Source organism: Bufo bufo, chromosome 9, assembly GCF_905171765.1.
Source record: "Bufo bufo chromosome 9, aBufBuf1.1, whole genome shotgun sequence".
Taxonomy (NCBI): Eukaryota; Metazoa; Chordata; class Amphibia; order Anura; family Bufonidae; genus Bufo; species Bufo bufo.
In genome coordinates this window covers 81,420,801-81,437,431 of record NC_053397.1, presented here as the reverse complement: position 1 = coordinate 81,437,431, position 16,631 = coordinate 81,420,801, and the positions used below count along the sequence as shown (strand labels likewise).

The 16,631-nt window shown below is 40.7% G+C and overlaps 1 protein-coding gene across 1 annotated transcript in view; it reads right to left on the bottom strand.

Moving 5' to 3' along the window:
- The window catches only part of COL11A1 (collagen type XI alpha 1 chain), a 189,760-nt gene that overhangs the window by 150,030 nt on the left and 23,099 nt on the right, over positions 1-16,631 (bottom strand). The window contains exons 2-4 of the mRNA XM_040407771.1: positions 12,660-12,827; positions 6,433-6,646; positions 1,611-1,773 (exon numbers count right to left, since the gene is read on the bottom strand). Of these exons, the coding sequence (XP_040263705.1) occupies positions 1,611-1,773; positions 6,433-6,646; positions 12,660-12,827 (545 nt within the window). The remainder of the gene's footprint in view (positions 1-1,610; positions 1,774-6,432; positions 6,647-12,659; positions 12,828-16,631) is intronic.

Below are 16,631 nucleotides of genomic sequence, written 5' to 3'. Positions count from 1 at the left end.
CCAAGTCAAGAGGTAGACACACATACATACTGTATATGACTTTTTAACACAACTGAACTATATTAGTTTTGGGCATTTTACTCCATAGATTGCATTTAGCTAACAACGGATTAAGAAGATGAAGAAACAGAAAAATAAAGAAAACAAGATCGAAGACAGAGCTTCTATGTTCTGGCAAAAAAGAAAAATGGAAAAAACACAAATGAAAGGTATAAATCCCATACACAGGTGTACATTATAATTAGAGTTGAGCGAATCGGAGTATCCAAAGTGGACTTCGATCTGAATTTGAGGGAAAATTCAATTCACCGCAAAGCCAAATTTCCTCGTGCTTTGTGGTAACAAATCAATTTTCCCTCATCTATTTGAGCGCAAAGAGGCTGCCGCAGCCATCTTGATTAAAGCTACCATGCGAAATCTCGTGCGAGGTGACGTATGATGTCACCACGCTGACCAGCATGATGACGTCATCACGCATGGCGCAAGATTTTGCGCAGGATCGGCAATCAAGATGGCTGAGTATTATTTTTTTAACCGCTCAAAGCCCTCACTATTATTCTCAGATGCCGTGATGAACATGGCATCTGAGGGGTTCAATGATGGGGGGCAATTGCCATTCCCCATCATTGTGCCTGCTACTTACAAATAAATGCGCTTTGTGACAAAGTAATTCGTCACAAAGCAAATTTATTTGTGAAATTTGATAAAGCAGCTGAATCGAATTTATATAAACTTCACTCATCTCTAATTATAATAATGCATACTTCACAACTGCAGGAGATGGTCAATCATGTACAACGATATACAACAGCATACGAAAAAACAGACCTGTACCAACTGCCTTCGTCTGTCCCTTTAACCCCGTGCACCTCTACTGGTGACAACTACAAATAATCCTGTCACCTAATGGAACCAGCACTATTGTCACATTATTTAGGAAGAACATGCCCCTGGCAGCGAAAGTAATCATGCAGATTTTCTGCACGGATTTTCATGCGGACTCTCAGCACCAAAATCCTAATGGAAAATCCACGCATAATTCAAACTATTGGGGTCATTTATCAAACTCCTAAGGAGCTGTCAAAAAGGAAAGGTGGAATCTGATTGGTTGCTACTACTAGAGGCAACTAAGCCAGTTCTACTTTATTCCAGTTTGATAAATGACCCCCATGTGTACATGTGGCTTTACGGCGATCTTTACATGACATATGCATTATTTGGTATGCACGTTATCCGTGAACACCCAGAAAAGTCCCAATGTGCAACATGTCTATTATATTAACATGACAGAGGCCAAAAGAGTGTCCTTTTGGCCTGTGTTCTGCTGGTACTGTATATATGCCTGTATACCTCAAGAAAATGTCCACTATGGAATAGCATAGTAGTAGACTATACTATTCCCTACAATGATATCCAGTAAAAAAAAAAAAGTATAAGCTAAATGTATACATCTTTTTTTTCCAATGGAGCCATATGGGTGACAAATGCCGCTGTATGGCATTTGTTCAATGTACGTGCCGAAAAAAAAGCTGAACATAAGTAAGTATGACACACTGTTATATAGTAGCTGTGTGAAGTATGCCAACCATTATGAGCACTGCTTCTCTTACCTCAAACACCTCCTCGTCCAGGATGCGGGTCCCAAACACAGCGATGCCGGTGGTGTCCAGGACAGGTCTGTCACTTCTCGGAAGGGCTTTAGTGATCTTTTTTTTGCAGTCCACAATCATTGTGACTGTATTCTTTTCAACACTGATTGCAATTCGATGCCACCTATATGAATGAATAAAACATTGTAACATAAGGTCTGACATGTATCCATTGGGTCAGCCAGCCAGTCTGCATCTATATAACATTACTGGAATACAGGTTACCATAAACAGTATTTTTGTACTCTGTTGTACAGGGAAACAAGATCGAATTTTCAATTTTCCGCAATCGTTCACTGTTGTTTTCTGGTTGAACGTTATAGAAGGGGATTTGTATATTAGAATTATAAGCATGAAAAAGCTTGGAAGCACCTGTAAGGTTGAACATGCTAGTCTCTAAGGGGTAGACCTGGAGAGGGTGAGCAGGTTGGTATGGCTTTGGAAAAGCAGGAGGAGAGAAGGAAGATGGGATGTGCACACTGCACGTGCCGTCTCCTCAACCAGCTGATCGGTGGGGTGCGGGCTGATGGACCGCCGCCAATCTGATATTGATGAACTATCCAGAGGAAGCCAAAACCAGAAGTGAAGTCAAAATAGAGAAGAAGTTATATTTCTCCTTTATACTTTATCTCCTTTTATGATCTACTCGTGATTTTGGCTTCCAAAACTGCATCAGGACACCTGACCATGTGGCCTTACCCTTACTATGTTAGGGCTCACGCACATGAACATATTTTTTTCTGTGTTCTTTGCAGTTTTTTTTTTTTTTGCAGCCTATATGCCGAACCATTCACTTAAAAAAAAAAAGGAAATGCATTCCGTGTCTGTATGTCCGCATGTCCAGTCCTTGAAAAAATAGAACATGTCCTATTATTGTCCGCATTACGGTCAAGGATAGGTCTGTTCTATTAGGGGCCAGACATTCTGTTCATCAAAATGCAGAATGCACACGGCCGGTATTTGTGTTTAGCAGATCCGCAATTTGTAGACCGCAAAACATCCAATGGTCGTGTGCATGAGCCCTTACACTGCGGATTTTCTGAACAAACATCCATGCGGAAAATCCATGCCTTTGTATATACCCTAAGGCTATAGTCACACGGTAAGGTTTCTGCATCCATTTTTGGAGGACAAAACCAGAAGTGAGAAGTTGCATCTGTCCTTTCTACTTTCTCTCCATTTATGATCCACTCCTGATTTTGGCTTCCAAAACTGCATTCAGAAACCTGACCATGCGGCAAAAACCCTAAAAGTGGAAACGTTTTCTAATCACTTGCGAGATTGACCTAGATTGCCAAAACAACATGATTAAAAGTTTTATGCAAGTGGCCACTTTGTAGAAGACATCATAGACGTCATAGCGTATCTGCACAGCTGAGCTTCTTGGCACAGACATAACAGGGCTTTTAAATCAAAAGCACAAACAATGTAAGAAGAAGAAAGCTTATTTTAGGGAACAGTGGGAAGCGCACATTGGTCCAGGCTAATTGAAATTAAGGATTTTAATTCCATTTCATTCCAAGTTCTTCAACATTCAAACCACATTATCACAAACACATTGCTTTGTCTGTTACATTCATGGACTGCTTCAGATGCCCATAAACCAACAACTGTAAGGCAGCTTTCATATGGCAATGCTTAGGTCAGTATTTTTATGCCAAAAACAAGAATAGAACCTACAGAAAAAGATATTATGGAAAGATTTGCACCACTTCTGTTTTTTGACCCGCTCCTGGTTGTGGCTTACAAATACTGATGCAAAATATTGTCCAAAAGACTGCCATGTGAAAGCGGCCCTAGACTTCATTCACATTTGCACTGGAGGCGCTGTTAATATTATGTCAACAAGTTAATAAAAAACACTTAGGATGCGGCCATACGTGGTAGGTCTGCTGTGGATTTTGCTTTGGTTTTCAGTGTGGAAATGCTGCATATATAAATTGACATGATGCAGATTTTAAATCCACACCACATATCAAGTTATCTGCAGATATTGTTGTGGAAAAGTTTTGTAGCATGTGAATGAGATTTTTTAAAACCTCACCCATTTTGCTGCTACCAGGGGCGGACTGGGAACTTAAAGTGGTCCTGGAAAAAAGACTAAGGCCCCTTTCACACGGGCGAGTTTTCTGTGCGGGTGCAATGCGTGACGTGAACGCATTGCACTCGCACGAAATCCTGACCCATTCATTTCCATGGGGCTGTGTACATAAACAATGTTTTTCACTCATCACTTGTGCTTTGCGTGAAAATCGCAGCATGTTCTACATTCTGCTTTTTTCACGCAACACAGGACTCATAGAAGTGAATGGGCCTGCGTGAAAATCGCATTGCATCCGCAAGCAAGTGCGGATGCAATGAGATTTTCATGGATGGTTACTAAGGAGATGATAAGAAATAGGGATGAGGTCCATTCACTTTATTATTTTCCATTATAACATGGTTATAATGGAAAATAATAGCATTCTTTAATACAGAATGCTTAGTAAAATGTCCCTTGAGGGTTAAAAAATAATACAAAAATTACTCCCCTCATCCACTTGATCGCGCAGTCGTTATCATCTTCTTTCTTCTTCTTGCAGGACCTGCAAAAGGACCTGTGCTGACATCATCGCGCTCACCGCGAAGTCAGCGCAGGTCCTTTTGCAGGTCCTGCAAGAAGAAGAAAGAAGACGATAACGACTGCGCGATCAAGTGGAGGAGGGGAGTAATTTTTTTTATTATTTTTTAACCCTCAAGGGACATTTTACTTAGCATTCTGTATTAAAGAATGTTATTATTTTCCATTATAACCATGTTATAATGGAAAATAATAAAATCTACAGAACACCAAACCCAAACCCGAACCTCAGTGAAGAAGTCCGGGTTCAGGTCTGGGTACCACATTCAGTTTTTTATCACGCTCGTGCAAAAAGCATTAAAACGCTTTGCAGTCGCACGGAAAAAACTGAACAACGCAACGCAATCGCAGACAAAACTGACTGAAATTGTGTGCGCACTCGCACGGGTTTCGCGCAATGCATCCGCAACGCATACGGACAAAATCCGTGACATCAGTGTGCAAGGGGCCTAAGGGTGCTGGCACACAGTGCAGTTCAGGATGCAGTTTTCAATTTAGCCAGTTTAGCAGCCTTGTTAAACCCTGGTGTTCTGCATAGTGCCAGCACCCTCACAGTAGTCCCATGTTGTAGGCTGGTCCAAATTGACAGAAGGCAGGTCCGACATAAGTAGACAGGGCCAGCAATACTATAGTGCAGTACAAATTACCACCCCAGCAGACCCAAATACACAGGCAGCACAAGATACTGCCGCAGCATTCAACTGTATCACTGTCCTGAGGACGGCAATACAGTTGAATGCAGAGGGACACTTTCTTCTGCTGGCCAGTTGCATAAGTACCATATGATCCTAGTAATAATTACTGCTGAGAGCATCAGATCGCTATGTACCCAATAGGTGGCCAAGAGTAGGCCACCTATTGGGTCCCTGTAGGATCTACGACCAATCCACCTCTGGCTACTACTGTAAATCCTGCGGTTTTTCTGCACACAATTCCAGCACAGAAAATCTTCAGCGTTTTTGCTATAGCTGACCGTTTCTTTATAATTGCCTGTGTTCTTTCTGTGGAGCAGCAGAGGCAAGTTTTGGGAAACATCCTGCTCTTTTACCTGGCAGGGAAGCTGCTGGGAATTTGAATATGTGTTCTAGCGTATTATCAGACTACCTGCAAACTGAGCAATTTCATTGTTGGGTCTATATTACAGATTTGCTATTAAAGTCATAAAAGATGAATGGAGCTCCTGTTATTAAAAAAAAAGTCACTAATTTTACTGCACACAATTTTTGGTCAACATTTGTGACTTCCTGTGATTTCTTGCTGCACACATGACATTTAGGAAATGGGTGAGAAAATAAGCAAAGCTATATGTCATATTTATCAAATGTTACATTTTTATGACGTCATCAAAAGTGACGCAATCTTAAGTAAGGGGGTGATGTAAAAGACACTTGATAAATGCAGTGCAAAATCTGGCAATGCAAACTCAAGAAAAACTTAAAAAAGGCTTAAAGGGAACCTGTCACTTAAAAAACACCTCCCAAACCACCAGCATTACCTTAAAGTAGCCAGCAGTATGTTTCTAAAGATCCTTTTCTTCCTCCAGCCAGATGCACCAAAATCTTGAAAAACAAACTTTAATCCCTTGCATGCGCTATGTAACAGCAGAGTTTGAAGTCAAGGGGGCAGCGGCCTCCTCACTTCAAGTCAAGATAACCCCACCCTCTTTCCTTGCCCCTTAACCTCTGATTGACAGCCGCGCACGGGAACGTTCTGATGCGCGCTCACACCCGGGAGCCTGCGAATTAAGCCGCTGAAAACTACCTAATAGTAGGCACGTTAATAGAGACGTCAGGGCTCATGTGTGAGACTTTGGCCAGCTTGGCTGTACAGCTGAAAACTATCGGCTGGCTGTCAATTAAAAGGGGAAGGGGCAGGGAAAGGGGGCGTGGTTATCTTGACATGAAGCGAGGAGGCCGCTGCCCCCTTGACTTCGAACTCTGCTGTTACATAGCGTGTGCAGGGGATTAAAGTAAGTTTTTTGAGATTTTGGTGCATCTGGCCGGAGGAAGAAAAGGTTCTTTAGAAAAATACTGCTGGCTACTTTAAGGTAATTCTGGTGGTTTGGGAGGCGTTTTTTAGGTGACAGGTTCATTTTAAAAAATTCTCCTCTTGATAAATTTCACCCCTCCCTCATTTGTATTCACCAATTTGAATTATACTTACTTTCCATCTGCAACATTAACAGTGCTAAAAATGGGGTAGTCCTCGGGTGCGGGTTTTCCATGCTGATCTTCATAAAGGAAGACAGGGGACCTTCCGACCTCCACTCCCAATTGCTGCACACCTTTTTGACTGTATAAAGATAGGATGAATGTCTGCAGGCCCTTCTTGGGCTTAACTGTGATCAGGATTGAGAAATCCTTTGGGAATACTCCCCCTAAAAAAAGAATTACAAGATCAGTAAAGCTCAGAATATATAGTCAGAACCAGTTCTACTTTACACCAGTTTGATAAATCTCCCCCATATTCTTTTTTAAGGAAACATACCATAAGACATTATGATTTCCCTGACTCCACAGGAACTTTTGTTATATTACTTTAAATAACATGTGAATTAACTTAACTATTGTTTATTGCAGGTTGGCTTCTGGATATACTTTCCCCTGCAATCTAACAGGGTGCGGCCCCACTTTACAATAATTGGAGGATGAGACAGTCTTGTCCTTTCGTTATGTTTCTAACAAATTCTCTCTGCCTTAAGCAAATTTGACTGAAGACTGCAACAAATTTTCCACTGAATATGTCCATCATGAATGGACATATCTCAGGTGTCTTACAGAAGAACCTGTCTTAACAAGTAAGATTCTTCTAACAGTTTCACAGGAAAATTACTTAAAGGGATTTTCCAGGTGTCTAATACTGATGACCTTTCCTCAGGATAGGTCATCAATACCTGATTGGTGGTGGTCCGACACCTGGGACCTCCGCCAATCAGCTGTTTGAACATGCTGTGGTGCTCTGGTGGGCATTGCGGCCTTCTCACAACTTACCAAGCGCGGCACTGTCCATTCGATGTGCTAGGTAATGCAGCTCAGGCACATTCACTTGAATGGGACTGAGCTGCGTCTAGGCCATGTGACTGATGAAAGTGGTGCCCTTGGCCTGGGTGAACAAAAAAGCTGATCGGCTGATCTGACATTGATGACCAATCCTGACAATAGGTCATCAATATTAATCACCAGGACAACCCCTTAAATATATTTAATAGAAGTAAAATAATACAATGATGGAGTTATTATGTATCAGTGATGTTCCTACTTGTCAGGAACTTTCAAAGCTATTGAGTAAAGCAGGAAGACAATCCTCTTATTGATGTTAGATAAGTACTATCCTCAGTGATAATTTGTCAGTGTATTAAGAGGAATTATACACTTATGTGTGCCAGAATGGTCTATATGGGTGCAATGCCTGCAATTATAAAGAAAGAGAAGATATATAAATGTAGAAAAAACTAATTTTACTGAATCTTTTTCAAAAACAAACCATATATCACACTGCTCAGTCAGCTTATCCTGCTCTATAACATGCTGTCTGCACATTTCATGGCAACAAATTATTTTTAAAGGTGTTTTTTCGGTCATAACGAAATGTTTTTATCTGCTCAAAGTACCCCAAACACTGCACATTTTGTACCATATATCTGTTTTTCTTTCAGTGCTGTCCTTCCCCAGTTCTCAGTTTCTCTGCATCCTAGCAGGAAGTTTACATGCAGAGCTTCCTGTTTTAATCAGCCTCCTGCTTGGCTATCTAACCAATCCAAGCATGAACTGATATGTACTGTTGCTCAGTGCTTCTCTGACTGGCACACTGTTCTTGCTGCAGTAGTTACGCCCCCCCAACACCTCTCCTCTCTGGAGCAAGTCCTGTTAAACATTACAGAGAAAAAGCATGCAACAGAAAATGATAAACACAGGAAGTTCTGCAAGTCAACATCCTGCCAGGATGCAGCGATGCTGAAAAAGGAGGAAGGAAAGTGCTGACATGAAACAAAAAGTATGGGGCAAAACAAAGGTGTTTGGGATACTCTGGGCAGACAAAAAAAAATCATAATGAAACCGGAGAGCCCCTTTAAAGTTTTCATGTTCAATGTATACTAATAATAGATGAACTTTCCCTCTTTGTTAGAAGAGTCACTTGACATTCTCTACGTGACATTTCTAAACTAGACAACCCGCTTACTTTATAGGATTTGAACAAAATTGCTTTATATAGACAATTAAAGATGGAACTTTTAGTTCTGCTACACTGCTACTGTTTTAACACTGTTTAAATGGCGCTCATTTCAGGTTTTCCTGCCGCAGGCACTTCACGCTAAGAATAAGACCTTTGAGGAATTCACACTTATTTTCAGGGTCTTACACGTCTTGGCTTGTAAGGAGATATATGAAGAAGACACTTGTAAAGTCTTGTTTATTTATTAAAAATGTAAAAGAGATCACAGCCAGCAACACATTAGCAGCATGACTGGAGCAAGTCCTTCCTCATCAATGGATTCCAGCTGCAGAAACCCCCAAGAAAACAGATGCATCTTGCAGGCAGATGTGCACTAGCATGCCCTAGTCTACAGTATTGACTGATCTCAAATGTGATAACTTACTGGATTTTCATCACTTGCATACCTTTGTCACAATTAATAAAAGCTCTCTACACTACGGTACTTTTTAAACAGTGAGTCGATAGCCACAGAAAGGAATGGAGCTTGGGGGCAACATGAGCAATGGTCATTGCACCAAATGCTCATTGGACCAAAGGTTTACGTTGCATATTAGGAAGAAGTATCATAACTTGGGAACAGAGTCTCAGATCAACAAAAGAAAAACTGTGTTTTAATCAGGTGAACAAGTTGATATGGAGGTCTCTTGTGACAGATGACCCAGACAATTTTTGGATTTTTTTCCGTTGCTTCCTCCGATCCTTTTAAGAGCCTTATCTTTAAAAATGTTACATTCACCTAGTCATATGAGGGATTATTTTGTGTGAAGCAAGTTGCATTTTTTTTAATTGACACTACTTAATTTACCATAGCGTGTACTGAGAAATGGGAAAACAAACTCTTTGTGGGGTAAAATTGAAAAATAAAATAGAATTCTGTAATGGTTTTTTTTAATGTTCTGTTTTTTCTGCATTCAATGTTCCCTTAAAATGACCTTATTCTGTAGGGCAGCATGATTATGGTGATTACTACTCTAAAATATAAAAACCTTGTTTTTTGCATTGCCATAATTTCTATCTTTTAGTCTACAGATCTGAGTGAGGGCTTGGTTTTTAGCGAAGCGGGCTGTAATTATTTTATTATATTATTAAATGGTACCATTTTGGGACCCATGTGTTTGAGATCACTTTTAATTGTATTTTTCGTGGAGGCACGCTGACCAAAAAAATGGCAAAATGCGTATTTATATCTTTTTGCTTATAGTAACGTTCGCCATACAGGAAAAATATAATTTTTTTAATAGTTTGGACATTTTCAGGTGCAACAATACCAATTATGTTTATTTTATGTTGTGCATTTATTTTTTTAGGTAAAATTAGGGAAGGGGTGATTTGAATTTTTTATATTATTTTTTTTTTTTTATATATAACTTTTAGTCCCTTTAGGGGACTTGAACATGCGATAGTCTGATTGAATGCTATGGGATTTGTATAAGCTGCCTGTGAGGCCATGCCTCAGGAACATCTGTGCAGATAATTCACAATGGCAGTACTGGGAGCCTTCCCATATTAACTGATCAGAACCCAGTGATTTCACTGCAGAGGCTCCGATCAGAGGAGATAGGGAGCCCCCATACTTCTGTCTAACTATTCAGATGCCACAGTCACTACTGACTGCAGCATTTGAGGTTAAATGACCTGGGTCGGCGTTGTCTCTGATCACAATGAACTGTTCTTCTGCTCTGAGTAACACCTGCACCATCCAATCAGGAAGGCACTACAGCTGTCACTCAGAGGAGAGGGGAGGGGCTATGATGCAGCACACTAGAGAGATGCTTTACAGTGAAGGACCACCTCCTAGGCAGTTGTGGGAGCAAAACAGAATGGAGTGCACCAGAATGCATTCTGTTTTGTAGCGTTGCCATGCCAGACACAAAACCGCTGCAAGCAGCATTTTTGTGTGTGTCATGGGATGCTGATCAAATCAGATCCGGCATGAAACACAATGTAAGTCAATGGTGCCAGATCAATTTTTTCAGACACGTCTTGTTCATTTTTGAGATAATACACCCAGATCCGTTCAGAATGAATGAAGACAGTTGTATTAGTGACCAGATACGTTATTGCTGATCCCCTGTCGGATCCAGCAAAAATGCAGATGTTAAAGTAGCCTAAGGATCTGAGCAAGATGAGATTAGTCCATCCTAACTGTAAAATTGACATACTTTCCTGCTGCAGTCTTCTGTTGTAACCCCACCAAGTTCCAAAGATCTATGGTAGAGAAAAACTGTCTCATGCCTAAGTACCATTGCTTTGATGTGTACCTTGACACTGGAGAATCTTGCGACTATACCTCTACTATTTGGAAAACAGAGCAGGATTCCGCCGACCTGGAAGCTGCAGTATTTTAAATCTCGCATTGCGTCCTGCGATTAATTGATTTGGTAAATAATGTTAGCTTGCAAGATTGTTTAGGAGAGGAGAAAGTGGGACTGGAAACTGAGCCATCTGAGGGCCTGCCTGGCAAAGTTCACTCTGAAAGGGACACAGCAGCTTGCAATGAATATGAAAACATGCATGCTGCAGAAGGACAATTGATTTTAAAGACCTTTTTAAAATGTTTACATCTTTAAGAACACAGACAACTTTATGGTAGGGAGTTATTGTGAACTGAAGTCTTTCAAGCTCTAGCTCCAAGCATATCATAGGAGAGGGTTTTTCTCCCTTAATAAATAATCATGAAAGAAATTGGAAATCTGATTTCTGTTTTGATATGTCATCGTGCCACAAGGGAAACCATATGTTGCTTCTTTTGTTCCTCAGTTTATTTTCTTACCAAACATCCTCTTGTACTAATATTTATATCTCTTCTATGTCACAGCTTGTTTTAACAAAAGAGGAGAACAGGAAGACATCTCCAGCAGATCTCGAGGAGGGCTCATTTGGTTCAGATGGTTACATAATAAACTTTATAGAACTCACTGGTGTTTTAATTTCTTATAGTTATAATCATTTTGACATTGCTGCAAAGAAAATTGACTCTTTATGTACTGGCTTCCAGGGGAGCTTTACGATGGGCTTTCACTTATACAAAACAATTAAGGCTACTTTCACACTAGCGTTTTTTTTTTTTGCGGATCCGTCATGGATCTGCAAAAACGCTTCCGTTACAATAATACAACCTCATGCATCCGTCATGAACGGATCTGGCTGTATTATGTCTTCTATAGCTATTGAAAGTCAATGGGGGACGGATCCGTTTTCTATTGTGCCAGATTGTGTCAGAGAAAACGGATCCGTCTTCATTGACTTACACTGTGTCAGGCGGACACCAAAACACTGCAGGCAGGGTTTTAGTGTCGCCTCCAGAGCGGAATGGTTACTGAACGGAGGCAAACTGATGCGTTCTGAGCGGATCCTTTTCCATTCAGAATGCATTAGGGCAAAACTGATCTGTTTTGGAACGCTTGTGAGAGCCCTGAACGGATCTCACAAACGGAAAGCCAAAACGCCAGTGTGAAAGTAGCCTAAACTGAACAAGCAGAGCTGTGGTTTAAAGCATAATAAGGGCTAGAATAGCAGCCTAATGCTTGGATGAGACATAAGGTGGACTGCAAACTAATGGAGCAAAATGTTTATGCAGGAGGCAATGTATCTACAGCATCTCTTTTCTCCCTTTATATGTGAGAATTACATTATGACACAGCAGATGCTAGGAAACTATTAAAGTGTACCTATCATTTAAACAAACGTTTGACATGTCATAGTAATCGTTCTCTAATCCTTTTAATCCATGTAATTTTATACATTTTTTTGTATTTATGTAATTTTCTTGTATTTGTGTTATTTTTGTAATTGTTGTCATTTTGCAACTTTAGTTACTCTGTCTTTATTTTTGTAGTTTATGTACTAATTATGTAATAATCATGTAATATCCCCCTGTTAGATATAGCTGACATCGCAGCCAGAGCACCTACAATCACCTGCATTTTCCTGCATCCTTAAATGCTTTACAATGTCTTAACATTTGCCAGTACCTTGGCAAACCACATAACACACACTGCGCATGCACAATCCGGATGGGAAATCCAATACCGTCCTCCCAAGATTGCCAGTTTCTCTGTGACTTAACTATACTTACAGCGCATGCGCTGCGCCAGGTCTACAGACACTTTGAATGTGACAACTGGCCTAGAATGATGAGACGAGAACATGCCATGAGTATCTTCGTTTCTTACCTGGATATAATTGGCTCATTGGGGCACTAAGCTGGGCATGTTTTTGAACTCTGTAGGCTGTGTCTGATCCTTTGGTTGCCTTCCTGTTGGCGCATAGCCCTGCTGTTCTTGACACGCCTTCAGGTGTACTGTGAAATTCTAATGCTCTGAGTACATCAACGGGTCCAGCTGAAAAAACAAAACAAAAAAAATCACTGTTAATTGACATTCCCAATAGACAGCAATTAATATTTAGCACTTGCAACTTTTCATTAAGTCATATAATTTTTAGTTTCTCGAAAGCCACCAGTCAACACTGTTGTGAGGATAATGCATGAAATCCAGGGTATGGAAAAGTATACCAGAGGGTTAGTAGGATGTAATCTTCTATCATCTCAAAACAAAGAATGCAAAGAGAATTTTTACTATAGAGTTGAAGGAATTTTCCCATCTTAAACACATATGAAATATCAACAGGATATGCCACATGTGTCTGATAGATATGAATCTGCACCTACGTATGTCTAGAAACAGGTCCCCCTAAGGGTAAGGCCACACAATCAGGTTTCTGAATGCAGTTTTGGAAGCCAAAATCAGGAGTGGATCATAAAAGAAGAGAAAGTATAAAGAACTTCTCTTTCTTGGAGACTCTACTCCTGGTTTTGGCTTCCAAAACTGCAGGCAGAAATCGTACTGCGTGGCCGTACCGTACCCTAACCCTGTCCGGCCTGAATGTGGCAGCCAGAGGTGGTGTGAGCTACAGAACCAGCCAAGTGGGCTGTGTTATTTTGTTTCCACAATGTCCATACAAGTGAATGAGGGGGTGGGGAGTGGGGGCATACAGTATGGAAATTCGAATATAGTGCATACAGTTTCACATAAAGATGTGTATTGGCAATCTCCTGCATTTATATGCAGTATTTTCACACAAAAAAAAACTAAAATGAGACTAAATCCACAACATAGTTGATGCTATCGGCATGCCATCGATAAAGTAAAATATTGATTATCCTGATTGCATCTCTTTGGATGATAGATACTGCTTCTACACAGGTAAGCCCATTTAGGAGTTCTCTGACTACACACCTTAGCAAAAGCGTATTTCCCAATTGTCCAACCAATTCCAAATGTCTATGACTAGCATGAGTGAAGAGCTATGCAAGGTATTTGTTTTGGACCTGTCTTCTGCCCCTTCTCACCAAACTCAGTTTTGTCCATGCAGAATTCAGCTCCTTCTCACTACAGGGTAGTGCCCATTTCATCAGAATACTCAGTCATGTAAGAAAACATTCAAAGCTAATGCTGAACTAGCCATAATTATTTTTAACAGAATGGATGATTGTTCTCTTAAAGGGGTTGTCCGGAAATACCCTTGTTTTCACCCAGGCAGCCCCCCTGATGTTGTCATCAGAGTATCTCATGCTCCGATGCGCTCCCTTGCCCTGCACTAAATTGCGCAGGGCACGGGCTCTTTTGTTTTCAATAACACACTGCCGGGCGGAAACTTCCGCCCGGCAGTGTGCTTGGTTCCGTCACCGGCTCTGATAGGCAGGCTTTAGCACTTCCCTAGCCATCAGTGCCGGTGACGTCACCGGTGTTCCTGGCAGCCCCATGGAGAGCCTCGGTACGTCACCGGATCTCCAAAAAATCGCGCAGGGCAAAGGAGAGCATCGGGGGAAATGAACTGTTCCAATGCTCTTGTCAGGGGGGCTGCTTGGGTGAAAATGGAGGTATGTCTGGGTTCAGCTCTGAACCCGGACAACCTCTTTAACTCTCTACAAGCAAAAGGTTTGAATCAGACTTTCAACTTTTCATGCAGTTTTTGAGCAAGAAATAGATTTAAAGAGGGATTGGAAATATAAGGAAATATAATCCTACCTATTGGGTTTATTTCTGACTTTGGCTCAAAAAATAAAAAAAAATTAAATGCACGTACAACTGCATCAAAACCACGTATAATTTTAGCTGCTGCAGTTTTTTTTGTTATTCATGCAGGTTTTTGAGCCAAAGCTTGGAGTGAATTTGAAAGGAGTGACTTCTACTGCGCTTTCTAGTTGGATCCACTTCTGGCTATTTTTCTGCCATTTTTTTATGGATTACTGTTTGGCAAAAACTTTGTAGCCTGATGTTTCAATAAGGAATTATGAATTGCATTCCATATATTTTTGTGGCACTTTTTTTGTTATGTTTGTGTGTTTCTACAGTTTATGATGATGCTCTAAGTATAGCATTTTTCAAGCATATATATAAAGTATTCACAAAAAAAATATCTGGTGTATAGGAAATCTTAGGCTAGAATTTAACCTAAATAGGCATTTCTATAACGGGGTCCGAGGAAAGTGTTAGATGCACATGGCCGGTAGGCAGGCAGTCAAAGCACTTTCAATTCAGGTAGAATTGATTTGGACCCAAATCAAATCACACAGCTGATTCAGATGAATCAGACCTAAGTTGAGTTTTAATAAATGTGCTCATCTTTAGCTCCCATCAAGCTCCCAATGGTTGAGGTCTGGCTGTGAAATATTGTCATGCACTGTTACCAAAATTTTCCGCGTTTCTCGACATGTCCACACAGCTTTGCAGGTAGAACTGCTGTGCCTTCAAAACTTCCATGCCAATAATAATTGAAAACCCGCAAGTCAACTATGTTTCAGCTGCAACATGAGAAGTTGAAATTAAGGTGGATTTACACAGCCCGAAAATCGTGCAGATTATTGGGAACAAATGTTTCTGCGAAGGCTCGTTCCCAACGATCTGTATGTAAATGTGACACTGATCACCCGATAAAGGAGCAAAACGCTCATTCATCGGGTGATCCTGTCATTTGTGCAGGCACCACCAATCATCATTTCTGGGCAGCAGATCATGCTCTCTAAACAGCAGAAACAGAGCAGCTGTATGGGGACGAGCGATCACAATATTGATTTCTCATCCTTATACTGTAACGGAGAACGCTGCATGTAAATTCAGCTCTTCTCCCCCACTGAACGAGCAGCCGACTGTTGGGAAGGAACCCCCCTTTAAACAGCTAATCGGCCAGTGCCAGGAGAAGAACTCCCTGAAGGGTCATCGATTTTTAATTAATAGAAAGACCCTTTAAACTAATCTAAATGCTGTAAACTGCAAGAATTCCATCTACAAATCACGGTATCTGTAATCTACTGGTTTGGGCTGATAAATCTGCAAGCAAGGCATTTGGCTAATTTCTTGAAAAGACTGACCCCATACATGCCACATATTCATCACCGAAAATTTACCAGCGTTGTCACAGCCAGTCCCTGGTATATAATAACTTAATCACATAACTAAATTACATGAATATTTTAGATTTTTCATGTTCCTTGCTTCAACAGAGCAAAATAAACTCCTTTCTATGATGATCAGGATTGTAAATACTGGATATTGGTGGAGGTACTGTTTAATTCTGACACAAACATTATATTTATCTTTATTTGAAGGGTTTGTCCAGCTTTTATTAGGTGCTGGCCTATCAATGGGAGCAGCAAGCTTATTCCACTACAAAGTATATGGAGCTGTCTGCTTCCAGCTCTGAAGCTATTGCTGAACAGCTGATCAACAGGGGTATGGGATGTCAGACCTCCATCAATCAGCTAGTAATAACCTATTCTGAGGATTGGCCAAACCTCTAATAAAAATAAATGAGCAACATCTGTTTCTACTTGTGGAGCGTTCCAGAGCTAGCAAAGGCAATCTTATAGGCCAGGCAATGTTCCTTGGAAAAAAAGGATATGCAGATTAGCTCTCTTTGAAAAGAAAGAATGCTGCCCCTGTAATGCCACCTGGTGAAGGTGGCAACCCTGTAGTCAATGCTCAATCCTGTAACAGGTCTTGCAACATGACTAAGGATTTTAGCCAAACCAAGAGTATTCTCCAAAAGGAAACCTATCTGTCAACAGCTGTTACTGTGTTTTGTCCTTGTCATAGATAATCTGTATATTCGTTTTCCTTGGGACTACTTGCAGTTACCTGGTG